The sequence below is a fragment of the Geotrypetes seraphini genome, chromosome 4, assembly GCF_902459505.1.
Source record: "Geotrypetes seraphini chromosome 4, aGeoSer1.1, whole genome shotgun sequence".
Lineage (NCBI taxonomy): Eukaryota > Metazoa > Chordata > Amphibia > Gymnophiona > Dermophiidae > Geotrypetes > Geotrypetes seraphini.
The window spans coordinates 194,430,785-194,448,710 of NC_047087.1; the positions used below are offsets into that span (position 1 = coordinate 194,430,785).

The following is a 17,926-nucleotide window of genomic DNA, read 5'->3' on the forward strand; positions in this document are numbered from 1 at the left end:
TGCATAATTTCACCAGAAAAGGGAGATTTGAACTTGATGGTAATTGGAGCAAATGGCAGGGTCTGGTACAGATTTCTTAAAGCATGACCTTATCATGGAATGTTTCCAAGACTGTGGACAATACTCCAGATACTAAACTATCATTTATAAAGCTTAACATTACTGGTGAAAGTTCACTAAAGCACACTTTAAGAAGCCATACAGGAAGACCATCATGAGGACAGCCAGATGGGAGAGCTATAGAAAAGTTTACTCAAGCAGATGATAGTAAGGAGTAAAATGATAGAAAGTGCCTATAAGACAGAGATTAGATAATTGTCACTGGAGAAGAGAGAAAGAGAAGACACAATTATGGATAGGTGGCAGGAATAGAATGGCAGTACTGCTACTAGTCATACACATTGCTCCTTTTGTAAAAGAGAAGGTTTGCATGGGACCAACAAAGCTGAAAGCAGACAAAGCAATAGTGCTAAGATGGGATAATGTACATCCTAGCATATTAAGGGAACTGAGAGGTTCTGGCAGCTTTACTAATAATTCTATTCAATCATTGGGATGAGTGGTTCTAAGGGATTGGAAAAAAGGCAAATGTCAACCCCTCTACTAAGCAGAGGTTCTCCTCTATTTTGATACACCTGACATATGTATGTGTGTGTGGTACACTGAATACTACAATCTGCAACTGAACAAAAGAGCCCAAATATTAAATTTGCTGTAATTAAAAATATACAAGGGAAATAAACTATTAACAGAATTTGCATGTTTATAAACTTATTGAAATTAATAAAGTTATTTATATTCACTAAAGGTTTAGGGCTCCTTTTACAAAGCTGCACTAGCGGTTTTAATGCATGTACCGGATTAGCGCGCGCTAGTTGGAAATCTACCACTTACTCAAAAGAAGGCAGTAGCGGTTAGCGCATGCAGCAATTTAGCGTGCGCTATTCCGCGCATAAGGCCCTAGCGTGGCTTTGTAAAAGGAGCCCTTAATCTTCACTTGCTTCATAAGTAAGAAATCTGAGACTGATGCAGCACAGTCAACATCAAGATTTTTAAAAAAATTTGTTCTAGCTATCTATGCAGAGCTAGTCTTATTTCCCTTCACAGCAAGTCATACAAAAATATTTTCTAGTTACAGTATTACCTTGGTAATTGCAATACAAAAATTCCTCCACTGCCACTTTGTGAATTAACACAAAAAGTTTGCAAATAAAGCTACCCAGAAACTAAATAAGAAAACCTTCTATACCAGTGTTCTTCAACCACCGGTCCATGGACCAGTGCCGGTCCACAGAAATTTCCTGCCGGTCCACAGGGCCGGCATGTGCATCAGGCCCAAAACAGTGTTCTTCAACCGCTGGTTCGCAGTGCGACTGATGCAGCATTATCTTCAGGCCGGCTCCCTCTTCCTCACTGACTCAGTGCACAAATCCACGGGCAATGGCTCCTACGCACGTCCTGCGCCTGAATTGGAAGCCTTCTCTCTGATGTCGCAACATCAGAGGGAAGGCTTCCAGATGGCCCACAACTTAGCTCGGTGTTCTTCAACCGCCGGTCCGCAGACCAATGCCGGTCCACCAAATAATTATTTTATTTCTGCCGGTCCATAGGTGTAAAAAAGTTGAAGAACACTGTTCTATATCATGATAAAGGCAGCACTATAAATACAAAACACCAAACCACAACATTGACAAAGCTAAACAAATCGGACTGCACTAGAAGCCCACACAGAAAACTACATGCCAGCAGAATCCCTGATCTTGGTCACACATATAGAACATATGTCAACCCTTACCAATTACAAAAGGATCAAAAATTTAGAAGTAGAAAAATTCCAAATAGCCACAGCTTGGCAAGTACAGCATTTCCTTTTATACTGAGAAAACACAGATGTTGAAGGGGGTGCTGAAAAGTTCTCAGCCCAGCCAACTTCCTAATTCTGGAGCATTATTTTGCCACTGTAGCTGAAAAGAGTTGGGTTGGGTTTTTGGGTTTTGGGTTTTTTTTGAAAAGTGCCAATTTGCAAAATTGTAATTCTATGTTTTGACATTATTTCAAATCATTGACTGAACCATGCCAACGAAAAGTGTGGAATTTTCTAGTGTGGAACTCCCAGCTGTCATGAAGTTCCTATTCCTCCAGAAGAAAACTCTAAAGGAAATCCAAATGTGAAGAAGTGGTGTGCAAGCTTTCAGCATAGAGATTTCAAGGCCTAAGATGCAGCAATGTCTGGAAAGCCTCAAACGGTGTCAACTCCTAAAATTGTTGACTATGTCTATGACCTGGTTTTGGCAGATCAGCAAATATCAGCTAAAACAATTGCTGAGACACTACAGATATCCAGGGAACGTGTTGGGTGTGTAAATCCACGAGCAGAAGGTATGCAGAAGCTGTCAGCCATGTGGATGCCCAAATGTTTGAATGCCGACGAGAAACAACATCGAGTGGATACTTCCAAATTGATTCTGCAGCATTTTCAGCAAACTGGTGCCAACTTTTTGGAACAACTAGTTACTGTTGATGAAAATGGTTACACCACTATGATCCTGAGACAAAAACAGTCCATGCAGTGGCAGCACTGAGGCTCTCCAAGGCCAAGGAAATTTAAGACCCAGATGTCAGCAGGAAAAGTCTTGGACAGTGTGTTTTGGGATCAGAAGGTGTTGTAAGGGGCCAAACAGTTAATGCAGAATGCTACTGTAACTTGCTGTGCTGATTAAAGGAGGCATTGAAAGAAAAAAGGAGAGAAAAGCTGCAGAAAGGAGTTCTCTTTTTGCAAGACAAGGCACTTGCTTATAAGGCTGGCAAAACAATACATGTTTTGATGCAGTTGGGGTGTCAGTGCTTAGACCATCCACCCTACTCACCAAATCTTGCTCCATCTGACTATTCTGTTTCCAAACCTTTGAAAGGGTGATTGAAGCAGCAGAGCAGTACCAGATAACAGAGTATTTTTTTTGAAAGGGTTACAGAAACTTTAGACATGATGTGCCAAGTGTGGTGAACTTAGGGGTGAATGTTTGGAATAACCTGTAAGTTTCATGGCTCCAACTCCAACTACTCCAATTACCCTTCTTGGCTGGGCTGAGAACTTTTCAGCACCTCCTCGTACTACCTATCTATTTTCCATTCACATAGACACCTTAGGGCACGATACAAGGCAAAAAGATGAAAGAAAGAGTAATCTGGGCATATCAGACACAATGACATATCATGGTTGCCATCCTTCATAATAAAAATAGCAATGGATGATAAAAAACACAAGAACTGCTTAATATAAATACAGATCAAGTCATCAAAAGAAACTTGTACTTGCAAGGGAAATTTTAAAAAAAATGCAGGTGGGATGTGGCACAAAGTGGAAGAATAAAGTGTAGATACAGTAGAAAAGTTATGATAGGCAAAAAAAAGAAGGAGATATCAAAACAAGCAGATGGAGGCACCTGCATCATGACAGATATACAAAGTTTGTGTATGAATATTTTATGATGCTTCTCCTTTTCAGTGGAAATAAATATTTCTATAAACATATATGAGAGATCTGAATTTCTGTGCAATGATTATATCATTAAACATTAAAAGAGGTTTTGCCTAAAGAAAACTAAGAAAGAAATTGAGTCAGCCAGTAAAGACAGACACTAACCAATAACAAAGCAGCAATGCTTTGGGTCAGCCAACGTGCTCACTCACCACAAATCTGGTATTCAACTGATTTGGCCTGCTTCTCCATAAAAAATACAAAGGGGAATCTAAACATTGGGAGAATCAAGTGCAGGGAGTCAACGAGCATTTGAAAAGTTTTAAAAGTTATTGGAGAGAGGACAGACATGATCCTATAAAATTTAACCTATATAGGAATTAGGTTAATATGGTATAAACATATGACCTTATGTAACAATAGGAGGAACTGAATTCACAATGTGTACAGAATTACTTAAGTCTAGTAGCACTACAGAAATGATTAGTAGTAGCAGCACCTCCTTCCTAACTGAAGGCCCTCAGTTTCTATGAATCAACAAGCCAAACTACTTTTCTATTAGAGGCTCAAGATTATGGAACGCATTGCCAGGTAACTTAAGATTGTGTAAAAATGGTGTACTTTTTAGGCAACTCCTAAAAATTCATCTCTTTATGGCTGAGTATTATAAATTCTAAATCTTTGATATTGAGAAAGGGGAACAAGTAACAAGACCTGATTGGTCCATCCAGTCTGCCCAATGGATAAATAAATTATAAATTCATTATTAAATTGTTACATAGGATATGATGTGTTTTTCTGTTTTGTTTAGTTGATAAATTATGTTTTATTGCAGTGTCTCACAAACTTTGCCAAGCTGCGGCACACTATATGTGGGGGCCATGGCTTGAGGCATCCAGAAGTGCACAGACATCAACGCAATGACATCATGCACATGCATGACGTTAACAAGTCATCATCCGCACATGCGTGAAGGCCTTCCAGACAGGGCCCTGAGTCGCCGGTGGGGGTGCTAGAAGAGAATATGCACGGGGAGGAGAGGCGCTGGTGCCAGCTGACTGCCTAAAGGCACATCCTCTCCTCCTTCCTGGTGTCTCACAGCACACCTGGAATCTTGGGTACGGCGCACAGTTTGCAATATACTTTTTTACTGTAACCCGCTTAGGTGTTAAGAGGGAAATAATTTTTAAAGTATACAAACTAGCTTTGGTTCATCCAAATAAACAATGGAAATTTATATTTTTCTTCAACAAGATCTAGATTCCTAAATGGTCAAACACCTTGACTAAAGATAGTTTTAGTCTTTTGAGAAGCACCTCTCCATTAATGCAGCATACAAAGCCATCTGGGGACTCTCAAAGGAAAATGATACCACACACCGATCACTATTAGGATCCATTAGATTCTTCCAAGTAACACAGACTAGACATGGGTGATCCGATGAGCCCAGTATCCTGTACCCATTTGCAAGACTAGAAGGCAACTTAGGCAGCTGCAAAGCTGCCAAATTTTGAAGGTGTCAAATGCCCAGGACAAAGTGAAGTCTATTTCTGCCTACTTTAAGGCCATATGCACATGCTACTTCAAACAGGCATCATTGTGTCTTTCTAATCTTTGGAGTCAACTGTCTCCTGGTCTTGCCTATGGGCACTAAAATCTGAAATCCAGCCCTGTTCACTGATGTGTCCTAGCATGTGTCTTAGTATTTCTTACAGGTTGGCTTCAACATGAAGTACTGTCCCCTACGTTTTAAAATCTTGGATTACTAAGCATAGCAGATATTTTAAAAGACTGTTTTAGAAGAAAAGCAAAGTCAAAACCATAGAGATATGAGGTATTTATGTCAAAATGCAGAATACTAATTCATATATAAATATTCAAGACCCAACTTCAGGTTGTGGCTAGTTATACAAAGAATGACTACAGTATATGACTAGCAATAGAGAAATTCATGATAACCTTTACCTAAAATGGTCACCAATAGAAGCTGAAGCAGTAATAGAACTACATTACAAAACAAAGAGGCAACTATCAATAATGTGGTTTTCTTTTTATAAAGGGAGAAAATCTGACTAAAACCACATATTAGCAAAGTACATGGATATCAAAGTACTTGATTATTTTGCAGTTGTTTTGGGGTAGAAATAATACATACTGATTTGATTATCAGTTACACCAGTGTGTTTCATTGCCAGCTCAAGACAAAAGCCCAGTAATGTCTGCTTTAACAGCAGTTAAAATAGGGCATAATTATTGTAAAAAAATATTTTAAATCGAATTTAGCTACACTGACGATGGTAAACTTTATAACTAGGGGATCTAGGTGCCTAACTGGACATCTAGATTCCACTGAAAATGTCCTCAGGAACACCGTCACTACAAGATCATGAAGAATAATTTTAAGTACAGTATTGTGTTTACATGGTGGGTGGAATAGAAGATTACACTATGTACTGATAACATGAAGGAACAGAGTCAGATTAGCTGCTTTCTACCAAAGCATCAGCACAAGGAGCAAAGTCTCGGACCCAAACCTACCACAATCTCTCTCCAGATCCCACTGCGAGGGGCAGATCCTCTACGTGCCACATCGAGGTGTTCTACAAATGCACAGGGAACAACGGAAAGGAGAGGAAACGAGCAGCTCGTTCCTTCCACCGGCATCGGGCAGCGTGTGGTCCTGAGAGACGCACTGGATGGCAGAGCCTAGCCTAAAATGACAGCTCCTGGGTTGTTGTTGCTGCTGCTGCTGACTACCGACCTTGCCCGGCAGGTTCACACTCGCTGTCTGGGTTTCTCTAGCTATATGTGTCCTTGTGAATGTCTCTGCCACCCCAGCTCTCCATATATTTAGCTTTCTATATTTGTATATCGCTTTCCCTCTGTATCTCAGACTACGTAGAGCGTTCTTTCTTTAGGCGTGTATCTCCTTATATATATATATATATATATATAAATATATATATAAATATATACTGTATATATATATTTTTTTAACTCTGCTGGCCACCTATTGATATGAGCCTCTCGCCCTCCCTCGGTATCTCCGTCGCTCGGGTCTCAGCCGCGGCCTTCCTGTGTGCCAGCCCCAGGGCAGCCGCTTCCAGGGGGCACCCTCATTAATGTAGGCCCGCCGTGGGGGCTACCACATAGCTCCTCCAGAGTCTATCGAACCGAACCCCAAGATTTCGCCAGCGCAGGCCGACCCGAAGTCCAATCCCACCACCAGCGCCACCGGCCTTCCTCCCCACTCCGCCCTTCTTTGTGAGATCTCGAAAGCGACTCCGCCGCGGCCCAATCAGAGGCCCACCGGCGCCTTCGGTGAGCAGAGCACTACCAATGAAGTGCCGAGGAAAGGCGGAGCTTCGTAGCCAGCAGGAGTGGTTGGACGGTGGTGGTGTCGATTCAGAAGTTACCGGATGCCGGCCCTCATCACTAACAACAGTGAGCACGTGACCTCGGTTCCGTCTCCCAGGGCGACGGCGTCGCGAGTGAAGCACTGGGGCAGAGTACCAGAGAGAGTGCGGAGGTTGCAGCTTAGCTTCGGAAGACTACCTGCAAAAATCTTAAAAGTGCAGGCACTATTAGAGTTGCTAACTGTACAAAAATTCTATAAAAATACAAGTTATCATGATTATTTAATTTATCAAATTATTGGGGGAGGGGGGGGAGAGGGCAGATAGGAGCCTGAAAGTTAATTGAGAAGAATATAAGGCTAAGACAGTGGTCCTCAATCTAGTCTCTGGAACGCAGTCTGCCACGCTGGCTTTCATTATATGTACCATTAATATCAGGAGCAGCCCAAGGCCATCTGCTGCCTGAGGCAAAGGATAAGAAGGCACTCCCATCCCCCCACTGGTATATATCTTCATTTTCTGAAGATGGTTAAAAAGATTAAAAAACAAAACAAAAACAGAATAGGGGAAAGGGATTTGTATACTGCCTTTTTGTAGTTTTACAACCACACACAAAGTGGTTTTACAAACAGGTACTTCATGCATTTTTCCTATCTGTCCAGTGGAGGATTAAGTGACTTGACCAGGGTCACAGGGATTGAACAAATGCATTTCCTTTTGTATTGAACACAGTATATAGACATCTGTGATGCACATATCCCAAAGCTAACATATTCCAGTTAATAAATTCAAAATAAAACCCATTTTTCTACCTTTTTATCTGGGCATTTTAGTTTTCCATCACATTGGTCTAAGTTCCTCTTTTCTGCTTTCCTGTCTTCTGCTAATCAAAGCAAAAACAGGAAGACTCAATGTTCCACAGAAAAAGGAGCAATCCAACAACAAAACAAACTGTGGACGAAACACAATGTTCTTGACCTTCCTTTATTTCTTCATTCAATGTTAAGACAAAGCAAGACAGAGCAGTTTCTGTGTACTAGCGGTCAGCCCTACCTTGTCCTACGCATGGCATTTGCAATTTGAATACCAATTCCACAATAGCAGCGAATTATTGTACAACTGGACCCTTTAGAAAGGCTTTGTTACCCGAAACACGGCCCATGTCAGGTCCATTAGTTTATAATACAGTTGATGTGGATATTTTTCTTAATATTGATTGAAGAAATAAAGGAAGGTCAAGACCATTGTGTTTCATCCACAGTTAATTTTGTTTCCAGTAGCAGCTGTCCATTTATTTCTCCTTTGTCCTATCTTATTCCATTCCCTCACTATAGCTGTCTCTGACATATCAATTTTTCTCTTAATGCTCTCTCCTCCATTTATTTATTTATTTCCATTTATCAACTTTTCTCAGCCCCTAACTCTCATTTTCCTATTACATTACATTACATTAGTGATTTCTATTCCGCCATTACCTTGCGGTTCAAGGCGGATTACATTCCAACTAATTCCCAACCTCCTATTCCCTTTTATCTTTCATCTGCTCCCCATTAGCACATATCTACCCTCTACACTCACTATCTTCCTCACTTTTCTCCTTGACAATCCTTCCATATGGATCCACCATTCCTAGCATCTTTTCCTTATCCCTTGCTCCACCCTTGTAACCTCCCCTGAGTCTGACAACTCTATCTCCCTTCTGCACCCTCAAGTCCATCTCTCCCTTCCTCCCCTAATTCTCTTCACTCCCCTGTCTACTTTTCTTTCCCTCTTTTGCTCCCTTCCACCTCTCCTCTCCCCCAACTCTCTCTTTCCCCCTTCTACCTCCTAAGCTCTTCTCCGAGTCCATCTCTGTCCACCTTTGGCCCCCTCTATCCTCCCAAATACATCTTTTATTCCCACTACTTCTCCCCTCTGCCCTCCTTTGAGTTCATCGCTCCCTCATTCACCCTTCCTCTGCTTTCATCCCCCTTTCATCCCCCCTCCTCTGCATTAATCTTTTCCTCATCCACTCCCTCTGAGTTCATCTCTCCCTCTCCCGGCCAGAAGTTACATTGGGAGGAGGGACTTGGCGACTAGAAGGTTCCAATTGGAGCAGCCCTGCATGCAGGAAGCTTCTAAGAGGCTGCTAGGCCCGCCCCGGGAGGTACGAAGGGGCAGATCCAGGAACATCACAGGTTTGTTGTTTTGGGGTTTTTTTTGCCACTGGCGATCGGGAAGGTATGAGGATGGGGGGCTGTTGGGCCTGCGAAAGGGAAAGAATATGGGCTGCTGGACTTGCGAGGGGTGGGGGGCTGTTGCTGCACCCACAATTATAAGGGGGGGGGCTGCTGGGTGCACGATCGCAAGGGAGATTGCTGACCAGGAAGGTTGGGAAGGGAGGCAACTCATGACAGATCCTTTACTGTGGGGACAAGGCCTTTCACCACTTCACGGGGCGGTGAATGGCCTTGAGCCAGTAAGCGCTACAACCAGTTGATATTTTGCCCCCGTTCCTGTGGGTTACCCACAGCTGGCCGCAGGTAACAGCCACCATGTCATTCTCTAATCTTGGAACAGGACCAGGCCTGGGAACAGCTGCTGAGCTGATGAAACCATGCACATTTGCAGTATTGTGATGTACTTGATCTAATTGACCATTCCATTGATAATTTGCAGATATCCAACACTACTGGCAACCATGTAGCTCCAGACCATGATCCTCAAAGGATGCTTCACAGCGAGATTGAGACACTCAGGCTTGAACCCCTCTCAGCACCCTCTAAAATCCTATTTAGGTGATGCATTAGGTCTGACACTTTTGCACCAGACAGGCAAGTTACCATCTGATCTTCATGTCCACTAATCATCCAGGTATTTACATGCCAATAATTGAATCACCAGCAACAATGGCTGTCCTACCATTTCCTGCCTCACCACCATGATGCTCTCTATGCAATGGTATTTCTTTTCCAAGGCAGCAAAAAAAGGTCACTAAAGTTAAGGTGGAACTGCTCTATGCCCCAAAGGTCACCTCTACAAGCTTTTCTTCCTGTCTCAGCTCCTCCAAGCCTGCCATTCTAGTTTTCATAGACTGGTCTTGTTCTCTGACAGCCAGGATCTCTTTGCAATGTGTGCTCACTTATAACCTTTTACCATCTGGGAAATAATCATATACATTGCACTTAGTGCAAAAGACTTGATAGTCCTCATCTTACTGCTGCCTGCATCCTAGTATTATTCAGCTTTTTATGTAATGTTGCTACAGTAGGAATGCTTAACTATTGTAAAGTCACTTAGCTTTATTCAGTGCATTTTATATATCTTACTGTACTTTTGATTAGCAATGAACTGCAAAGACAGTATTGCTAAGGTCAGTGTTATTCACTTGATGAAAATCTTTAACTCTTATTGTGAGAAACGTCCTCCTATCCTCTTTATTGACTTAACAGTGGGAAGGAATCAAACAGAGTTTTAAGCTACTTTGCTATCTAACTTTTAAATAAACACACACACTATTTAGCAGCTTAACCCACAATTTCTCTCCCTTTCCCTGTGCTTTAAGATAATTTCCCAGCAGGCCAATTCACCAGGGGTATGGAGGAGATGATGGGGGCAGCAGCAAACTCCCCCCTGTCCTGTCCCGCTGACTGCTCTATTTAAGAAGGTTTCAAGTTTAATAAAAATTTGTATACCGTCTAACAGTCTTCTAAGCAGTTTGTACATAATAAAATAGGGTAACATACCATTAAAACATACAGGATCTACTAGAACGATAGGATTAAGGTAAAGAATTACATTATAAAATAGGAAAGAGCCATATAGGGGAAATACAAAAGGAAGGGAGATCTCATCTGATAACCAAAGCAGAAATGAAAATGTTTCATAAGGTAAGTGCATTAGAGGTTGAATGCATCTATAAAAAGAAACGTGTCACCTAAACTCTAGTGAAACCCTTGGGGTACTGCTCTAAGGATCAGATTGCCAAATAAGAATTGAATCGGTTCAGCGGACGGCCACCAGGATGATCTCGGGGCTCAAGGGTCTCTCGTATGAAGAGAGACTGAACAAATTGCAGCTCTACACTCTCGAGGAACGTAGGGAGAGGGGAGACATGATCGAAACATTTAAGTACCTCACGGGACATGTCGAAGTGGAAGATGATATTTTCTTTCTCAAGGGACCCTCCTGCTCCAGAAGATGAAGGGAGCCTAGCCCTAAGGAGCAGGAGGGTCCGGGTACCCCTCCTGCTCCCAACTATTTAAGAGGTACGCGGGGCGGGTGGGGTGGGCCGGGCCCGACTGCCTGGGCTGACTTGGGTTGGGCCAGTCGTGCTTGATTGGGGGGGGTCAAGCTGGGCTGGTGGGTCAGGCTAGTGTAGGCTCTCCTGTCTGCCCAGCTCCGATCTCTCCTGCCTGCTTGCCGGACTCTCCTGCTCTCTGCTGCCGTTCCCTTTAGTGCAGGCCCGCTTTAAAACCACGGGCTTGCACTGTGGGGAACGGTGGCATAGAGGAAGAGAGTCCGGTGAGGAGGCAAGAGCGATCGGGGCAAAGCAGGGCAGGCAGGAGAGATCAGGTCAGAGCCCTGACAGCAGTGACAGGAGGCTGCTTCTCCTGTCAGGGTCTGCGCATGAGCGGGGATCACACATTTGCGATTCCTTGCTCGCAAATGGGGGCGTTCCTCCAATCGCCCCCATTTGAATACAACCGATTGGTGAATCAGTTGGACCTGCCTGAATCGGAAACGGATTGTTCCGATTCAGGCAGGTTAGTGAATCTAGCCCTTAGACAGGACATTTCAGGGTTGGGGAGATTATAGTGGGTATAGGTATCTGACAGCAGTGAGGGGTAGTTAAGAGTTGAAAGCAGTTTAAAAAAAGTGGGCCTTTAGCTTGGATTTGAACACTGCGAGGGACGGAGCACGATGTATTGATTCAGGCAACCTGTTCCAGGCATACGGCGCTTCAAGAAAGAAGGGACAGAGTCTGGAGCTGACAGTGGAAGAGAAGGGTACAGATAAGAGGGGCTTGCCTGATAAGCGGAGATCATGGGGGGTTGGTGAGCATAGGGGGAGATGAGTGAGGAGCGATATCGGGGGGCTTCAGAGTGAATGCACTTGTAAGTCAGCAAGAGGAGTTTAAACTGTATTTGGAAATGGATGGGGAGTCAATGAAGCGACTTGAGAGGGGTAATTTGAGAATAGCGTCTCTCACAGAATATGAGTTGCGCAGCAGCATTTTGAATGGATTGAAGAGGCAAGAGACGGGTGCGCGGGAGGCCCGAGAGAAGTACGTTGCAGTAATCTAAGCAAGAGGTGATGAGAGCGTGGACAAGGGTTTTGGTTGTGTGTTCAGACAGAAGAGGACGGATTTTGGTAATGTTATAGAGGAGGAAGCGACAGGATTTGGCGGTCTGTTGGATCTGAGCTGAAAAGGATAGAGAGGAGTCAAAGATCACCCCAAGGTTGCGAGCCGACAATATAGGGAGGAGGATCTTGTTATCCACAGAGATAGAGAACAGAGAGAGGGGGGAAGGCGGGTTTAGGGGGAAAGATAAGGAGTTCAGTTTTATCCATATTCAGTTTGAGATGGCAGCGAGACATTCAAGCAGCAATGTTGGACAGGCAGGCTGAAATTCGGGCCTGAACTCCCACAGAGATATCCGGTGTGGAAAGGTAGATCTGGGAGTTGTCGGCATAGAGGTGATATTGAAAACCATGAGAGGAGATCAGTGTACCAAGAGAGAGGGTATATAGGGAAAAGAGAAGAGGGACCAGGACAGAGCCTTGGGGTATGCTAATAGACAGCGGGATGGCGGCGGAGGAGAATCCACTGTACATACGCTGAAGGTACGACGAGAGAGATAGGAAAAAAAACAGGTGCATCCAGGTCCCCCCAGGAAAGGCAATCTATCTAATGTAGCTGGGGTAGTAGAGGATTAAATGACTTGTCCAGGGTCACAAGGAGCAGTGGAGAGTTTGAACCCACAACCTCAGGGTGCTGAAGCTGTAGCTCTAACCACTACGCCACACTAGAAACCCACATACCTATCAGCATTCTAACAATGTTGTGATCTTAATAAGAAAAATTCTATAATTTGAGAACATGACCAGAGCAAAATATAATGATACTAAGCTCTTATTTTTTAAGACAACATATCCCATTCCTCAGCTCTGAAAACTTCTCACACACGATTTAGCTTTTAGATATCTGATCAAAGAGGATGAATATAATTGAAACAAATACAAATAGCTTTATGAATTCTTTATTCATAAGACTCACAACTCTGAAGACAATGCTAAAAGAAACTTAGTGTAAAAATCTATTTACAGGTTCTACAAATATTTCTGTACATATTTAAAAAAATGTTTAAAAAAAGTTACATGAGAATTGTTTCCTTATCCTAAGCTCTGAAATTTTACCCTATTAGAAACCAAATAAATTGGTGAAGATTACAAATATTCGGCTAGAACTATACTGTAGAGTAGACCCAACATAATGTGACTTAATCCAGTGCTAGATCACTTATAACACTGGGCCTTCCTGCTGCCTACGGCCAATTCTGCCTTCAGGGCTGCCGGGGAATCCCTTGCCAGCTCGCAAAGCTAACCCCGACAAGGCTGCATCTTTGCACGGCTGTGAGCAGAAACTACACACGCTAGCATTGTTGAGGCCTCGGCAGAAGCACACTGAGTACTTCTTTGGCCGAGAAGGGCTCATTGTGAAAACCTCTAGGCAGGCCCTGGGTCTGTCCCAGTATGGCAATTCTTGTGTTCTTATTCAATAAATATATATGAGGGATGTTCAAAAAGTTCCCGCAATTTTATTTTTATCTTTTTTTAACACTATTAAATATCTCAAAAGCATATTATATCACTTTTCCACATAATCACCCTGTTTTGCCTGGCTGACTAGTCTACATGACATTGCACTACACGCCCTCTTACCATTTCTCCTACCTCAACCATTTCCTGTGAAAATATGAAAGTGCAGAAACATTTTGAAGAACGCTCGTATTAAAAAAAAAATCCTAAAATAATCAAGCAACTTGTCAGCAAGACACAAATTGGAGAAAATATTTATTCACTCAATGTGTAATTAAATGTTGGAATTCGTAGCCAGAAAATGTGGTTAGCTTAGCAGGGTTTAAAAAAGGTTTGGATAATGGCTGGGATATGTCCAGGTTGTAGCCCGTATGATTCTGCCCACAACACACCCCTTTGCTCTCTGGACGCACAGCAGCTTAGAAGTTGGTTTTGAGTATCAGCACTTGGATGTCCTGTTATTAGAACGTCAAAAAATAAGGAACAGATGCTGGACCTGCTGTTTGGTATTTTATTACATATTCTTTTGTTTTGACTAGATATGAAATATATAACTCTTCTCCTAATCAGAATAGTCTTTTCTTATTGATTGATTGAATCTTTGTGTAAGAAATACAAAGAAGTTGAAAATATGGGAAGCTGAAGTGAAGACAAAAAATATTCAAAGGGGAAGCTCTCTCTTTTCTTGCAATCCCATTAAATTTGCTGCTGACATGATTCTAACTTGGCCTATGTTTGATTTTGTCAGAAATCTGCATAGTCTGAGACCGCATCTTTTTTTTAATCCCCTTTTTTAAATTTAAATTTTTTAGTATTGTAAATCATCTAGGTACAAGTTGATAGACGGTATATCAAGAACGGAATAAACTTGGAACTTGGATCTTCTGCTAAAGGTTAGTGCCAGTTACATTGCTTATTTGTTGAAAAAGTGAAGTATACATTTTTAAATTAAATTATTTTGTGATCTAAAGTAAACTGGAATGAACAATAAGTATCAGGTGATCTTTATGTCAGTTCTATTAACTTAAGACTGTAACCTATGAAAATGAAATACAAAAATTATATAAAATATCTTCTTTAGTATAACAGAGTTTGATTATTGAGAAGGATGGTAAATATCTGTGTGCAAAAAAAATCAGATATTTGCTTAGGCTTCTAAATCTGGGTCAGTTTAAATCAGAGATCCTAAGAATTAGTTATAAAGGAGGGAATTTTCAAAGAGTCTTCATAGTTGCAAAATACTTGCAGCTAATTTTAAAATTAAAATGAACTGGGTAACTTCTCTCTGAAAATTGGTTAGCACATATATTTTATGCTAGAAGTATTGCATTTTTTTTGCCTTTTGTGTATGGGTGGCTTTGGAAGGTGGGTGAGAGGGGGGTGTAAAATACCATAGTTCTGAAAATCTCATACATGCAAGCTGTTTTCTTCCCCTGATGTAAATATCTACCTCCCACCTCCAGGAATGTCACTTTGCAAACTGGCTTAAAGAACTCTCATATGAGGAAAAGCTTAAGTTAGGGCTCTTCAGCTTGGAAAAAAGACAACTGAGGGGGGATATGATTGAGATATACATCATCCTGAATGGTACAGAATGGGTACAAGTAAATCAATTTTTTTACTCTATCAAAAATTACAAAGACTAGGGGGACACTCAAGGGAGTTACATAGAAATACTTTTAAAATACATATGAAGAAATATTTTTCACTCAAAGAATAGTTAAGGTCTGGAGAATGTGGTAACAATTAGCAAGGCTGGGTTTAAAAAAAGCTAGTTTCAATTATTGATGACATCCTTGTCAAGGGCAACCAGGGCTATGATGCTTTACGGCTTCAATTTGACCTTACAGCCACCACTGACACCATTTCTCACTGTAAGTTACTCAATTGAACTCGACTGGACTTTCTTAGAGATCAGACTCCACAGGTGACCCTTGAGGGGAGGAATTCTAGTCTAGTGCTTAATCCTCTGTAAGCCTGGTTCAAAGAGAAGGGTTTTAGAGGCTCTAAAGATAGTTTTCACAGCAACGTGTGAACTACTGTCTGCCTCTGAGGGAGGATCTGCTCTGCTAAGGAGAAGAAACATCCATATCTTGCCTGCTGCCATTCAAACTTGGGAAAGGTAAACTTGGGTTTCAGTAGGTTATTTCACTGTAGTTCTCTTTTTTAGCTCAGCAAAATCAGTTAGGCAATAGTGTAGCCTTTAGAGTCTCTGTTAGGGTTTCATACAAAAAATTGTTTTAGTCTAGATCAGTATTTTAGTTTGCATTTCAGGGCATAATATCAGATTAGGGCACAAAAAGCTGTTGAGGAAAGTCTCTGTTTGCTGTTAATTTAATTCCTTCCCACCCACCCCAAGGTGGAGCTTTTTGATTTATAAGGCTTTTCAGTCAACTAGGAACAGGGCATTGTTTTGGTAGGCTTTTTCTGCTCTTTCTTTTTTCTTCGAGGTATAAGTATTTCTGCAACCACAGTATGACTGGGAAACATCGCTTCACCAAAGCTGCTGCTCAGGATATAGCTTCTGTCTCTGTTCAGAAAGAAAATGTTACCCAGGCAGAGAGAGTAGTTCCATGTGCAAGCTGTCTTCAGCTTGAATCCCTCATGAAGGAAGTAAAGGAACTTGGAAAGGAGGTAGCAAGACTGAGAAGCATCCATGAGAATGAGAGGTACATTGATGAAATGGTTCATGAGGCATCAAATATTTCCAGAAATGGGGAAGAAGAGGCTGTGCTGAGGGAAAAACCGATATGCTGCCCTGGAAGTGGAGGAGATGAGATAATCCCAGGGAGAGGAAGGCTCAAAGCTTGAAATCCCAAAAATTACTGGATCTGAGACCACTAGGAGGCATAAGGTAGTGGTGGTTGGTGATTACCTTGTGAGGGGTATAGAAGCATCCATCTGCAGACCAGACATACTTTCCTGGGAGATATGCTTCTCAACACATGCTTCTACTGAGAACAGCTTTACAGCAGTTGAATATGCATGGTCAAAAGATGTAGGTCACATGAGACCAATAAAAAATATTGGGACAGAAATCAGGAGATCAGTGCTAAAAGAAGGAGCAAACCCTGAGACCCAGATTGAGGGGGAGACAAGAATGTAAAAAGCTGTGACTCCCACTAACCAGAAGCAAGAGGGAAAGACAGCTGGAATGTTAGCATAAGAGGTAAAGCTAAAGCCATAATTCTCACAGACTAGGATGACAATTTTACCACGGCTATAAAAAAAAGAATGTTAAAGCTGTTATCTGGAGGCATGGCCACATGTCTTTTCTGTGAAATCAAAAATGAAATCATGGACAGAAGGAAGAATAAGATAAGAAAAATCATACAATTTACAGAGTCCCACCCATATATAAAAACAATGAAGTCTGAAAACTTGACTTTCTATACCTGGTTCTAAACTGTGGTAACAAGCCTTAATCAGACAGTTGCAGCAGAAATCTGGGATTTCTCTGTGGAGTACAATAACATCTGAACAGAACATCTAGAGTGGATTTATCCTGACATCTATCATCCCAGAATTGGCAATTAATGAACTGGCTTTCAGGCTGGCCTTGTGAAGCTCCTTCCGAGTTGGGGACAGGTACAGGAGGGGCTTTGTACTGGCAACCTCCCTGGACTGGATCCCCTTGCCTGACATTGACCCCTGGTGACATGGTTCATCTAGTCCTGGAATGTTGTCATTTGGCAATGAAGAGCGCCTCCATGTTGGGGGCAAAGGTGCATACACCAGGGCTCGAGTTTCCTCCGAGGACTTGAGGTGTCTCTCCGTGGAGGCTGAGCTCTGCTCCAGGGGTATGTCGTTAGTGGTTTCTTCCAAATTTCCAGTTACAGGGGGCTGCCTGTCTTCTGTATGGAAAGTTCTGCTATCCCCCTCGGTCACTGCGGAAAAAGGAAAAAAAGATTCAGATGTCAACAAAAGCAGCTCCTGATTGGTAAGGCCTGACTTTAGTACAGGAAGAGGCGGTCAGAGCATAACGCAAGTGATTTCCTTCACTCGCCGGTGCTCCGGCTGCCCTGTCCTACCTCCCCTTCGCGGTTGGAAAATACCGCAAATGACCGGGACTGCGAATTCGCAGGGGAGCACTGTAGTCTTTCTCTCTCTGCTATTATACAGAGGTGTTCACTGACAGCCCTCAAGGCTACAAACAGTGGGGTATTCAAGATACCCGCCAAAAATAGATGGAAAAAGAAGCTGCAAAGTATACTGCTACAAACCACCAAAATAGCTTCTTTTTAATTGTAGCAAGCAACAAATATGAAAAAGAGGGGAAAAGGATCTCAGA

General features: G+C 42.3%; 2 protein-coding genes across 4 annotated transcripts in view; both read right to left on the reverse strand.

The window, feature by feature from the left end:
* ZFAND4 (zinc finger AN1-type containing 4) overlaps positions 1 to 6,864 on the reverse strand; it is a 125,120-nt gene extending 118,256 nt beyond the window's left edge. The window contains exon 1 of one of the 2 annotated variants that reach the window (XM_033942345.1): positions 6,017 to 6,864. The gene's annotated coding sequence lies outside the window, so the exon portion shown is untranslated. The remainder of the gene's footprint in view (positions 1 to 6,016) is intronic. The other variant, XM_033942346.1, reaches the window with a different exon arrangement.
* A 9,565-nt stretch (positions 6,865 to 16,429) lies between these two features.
* The window catches only part of KIF7 (kinesin family member 7), a 119,010-nt gene continuing 117,513 nt past the window's right edge, over positions 16,430 to 17,926 (reverse strand). For both annotated transcript variants that reach the window (XM_033942837.1, XM_033942836.1), the window contains exon 18: positions 16,430 to 17,522. In XM_033942837.1, the coding sequence (XP_033798728.1) occupies positions 17,125 to 17,522 (398 nt within the window). In that variant the 3' untranslated portion in view covers positions 16,430 to 17,124. The remainder of the gene's footprint in view (positions 17,523 to 17,926) is intronic.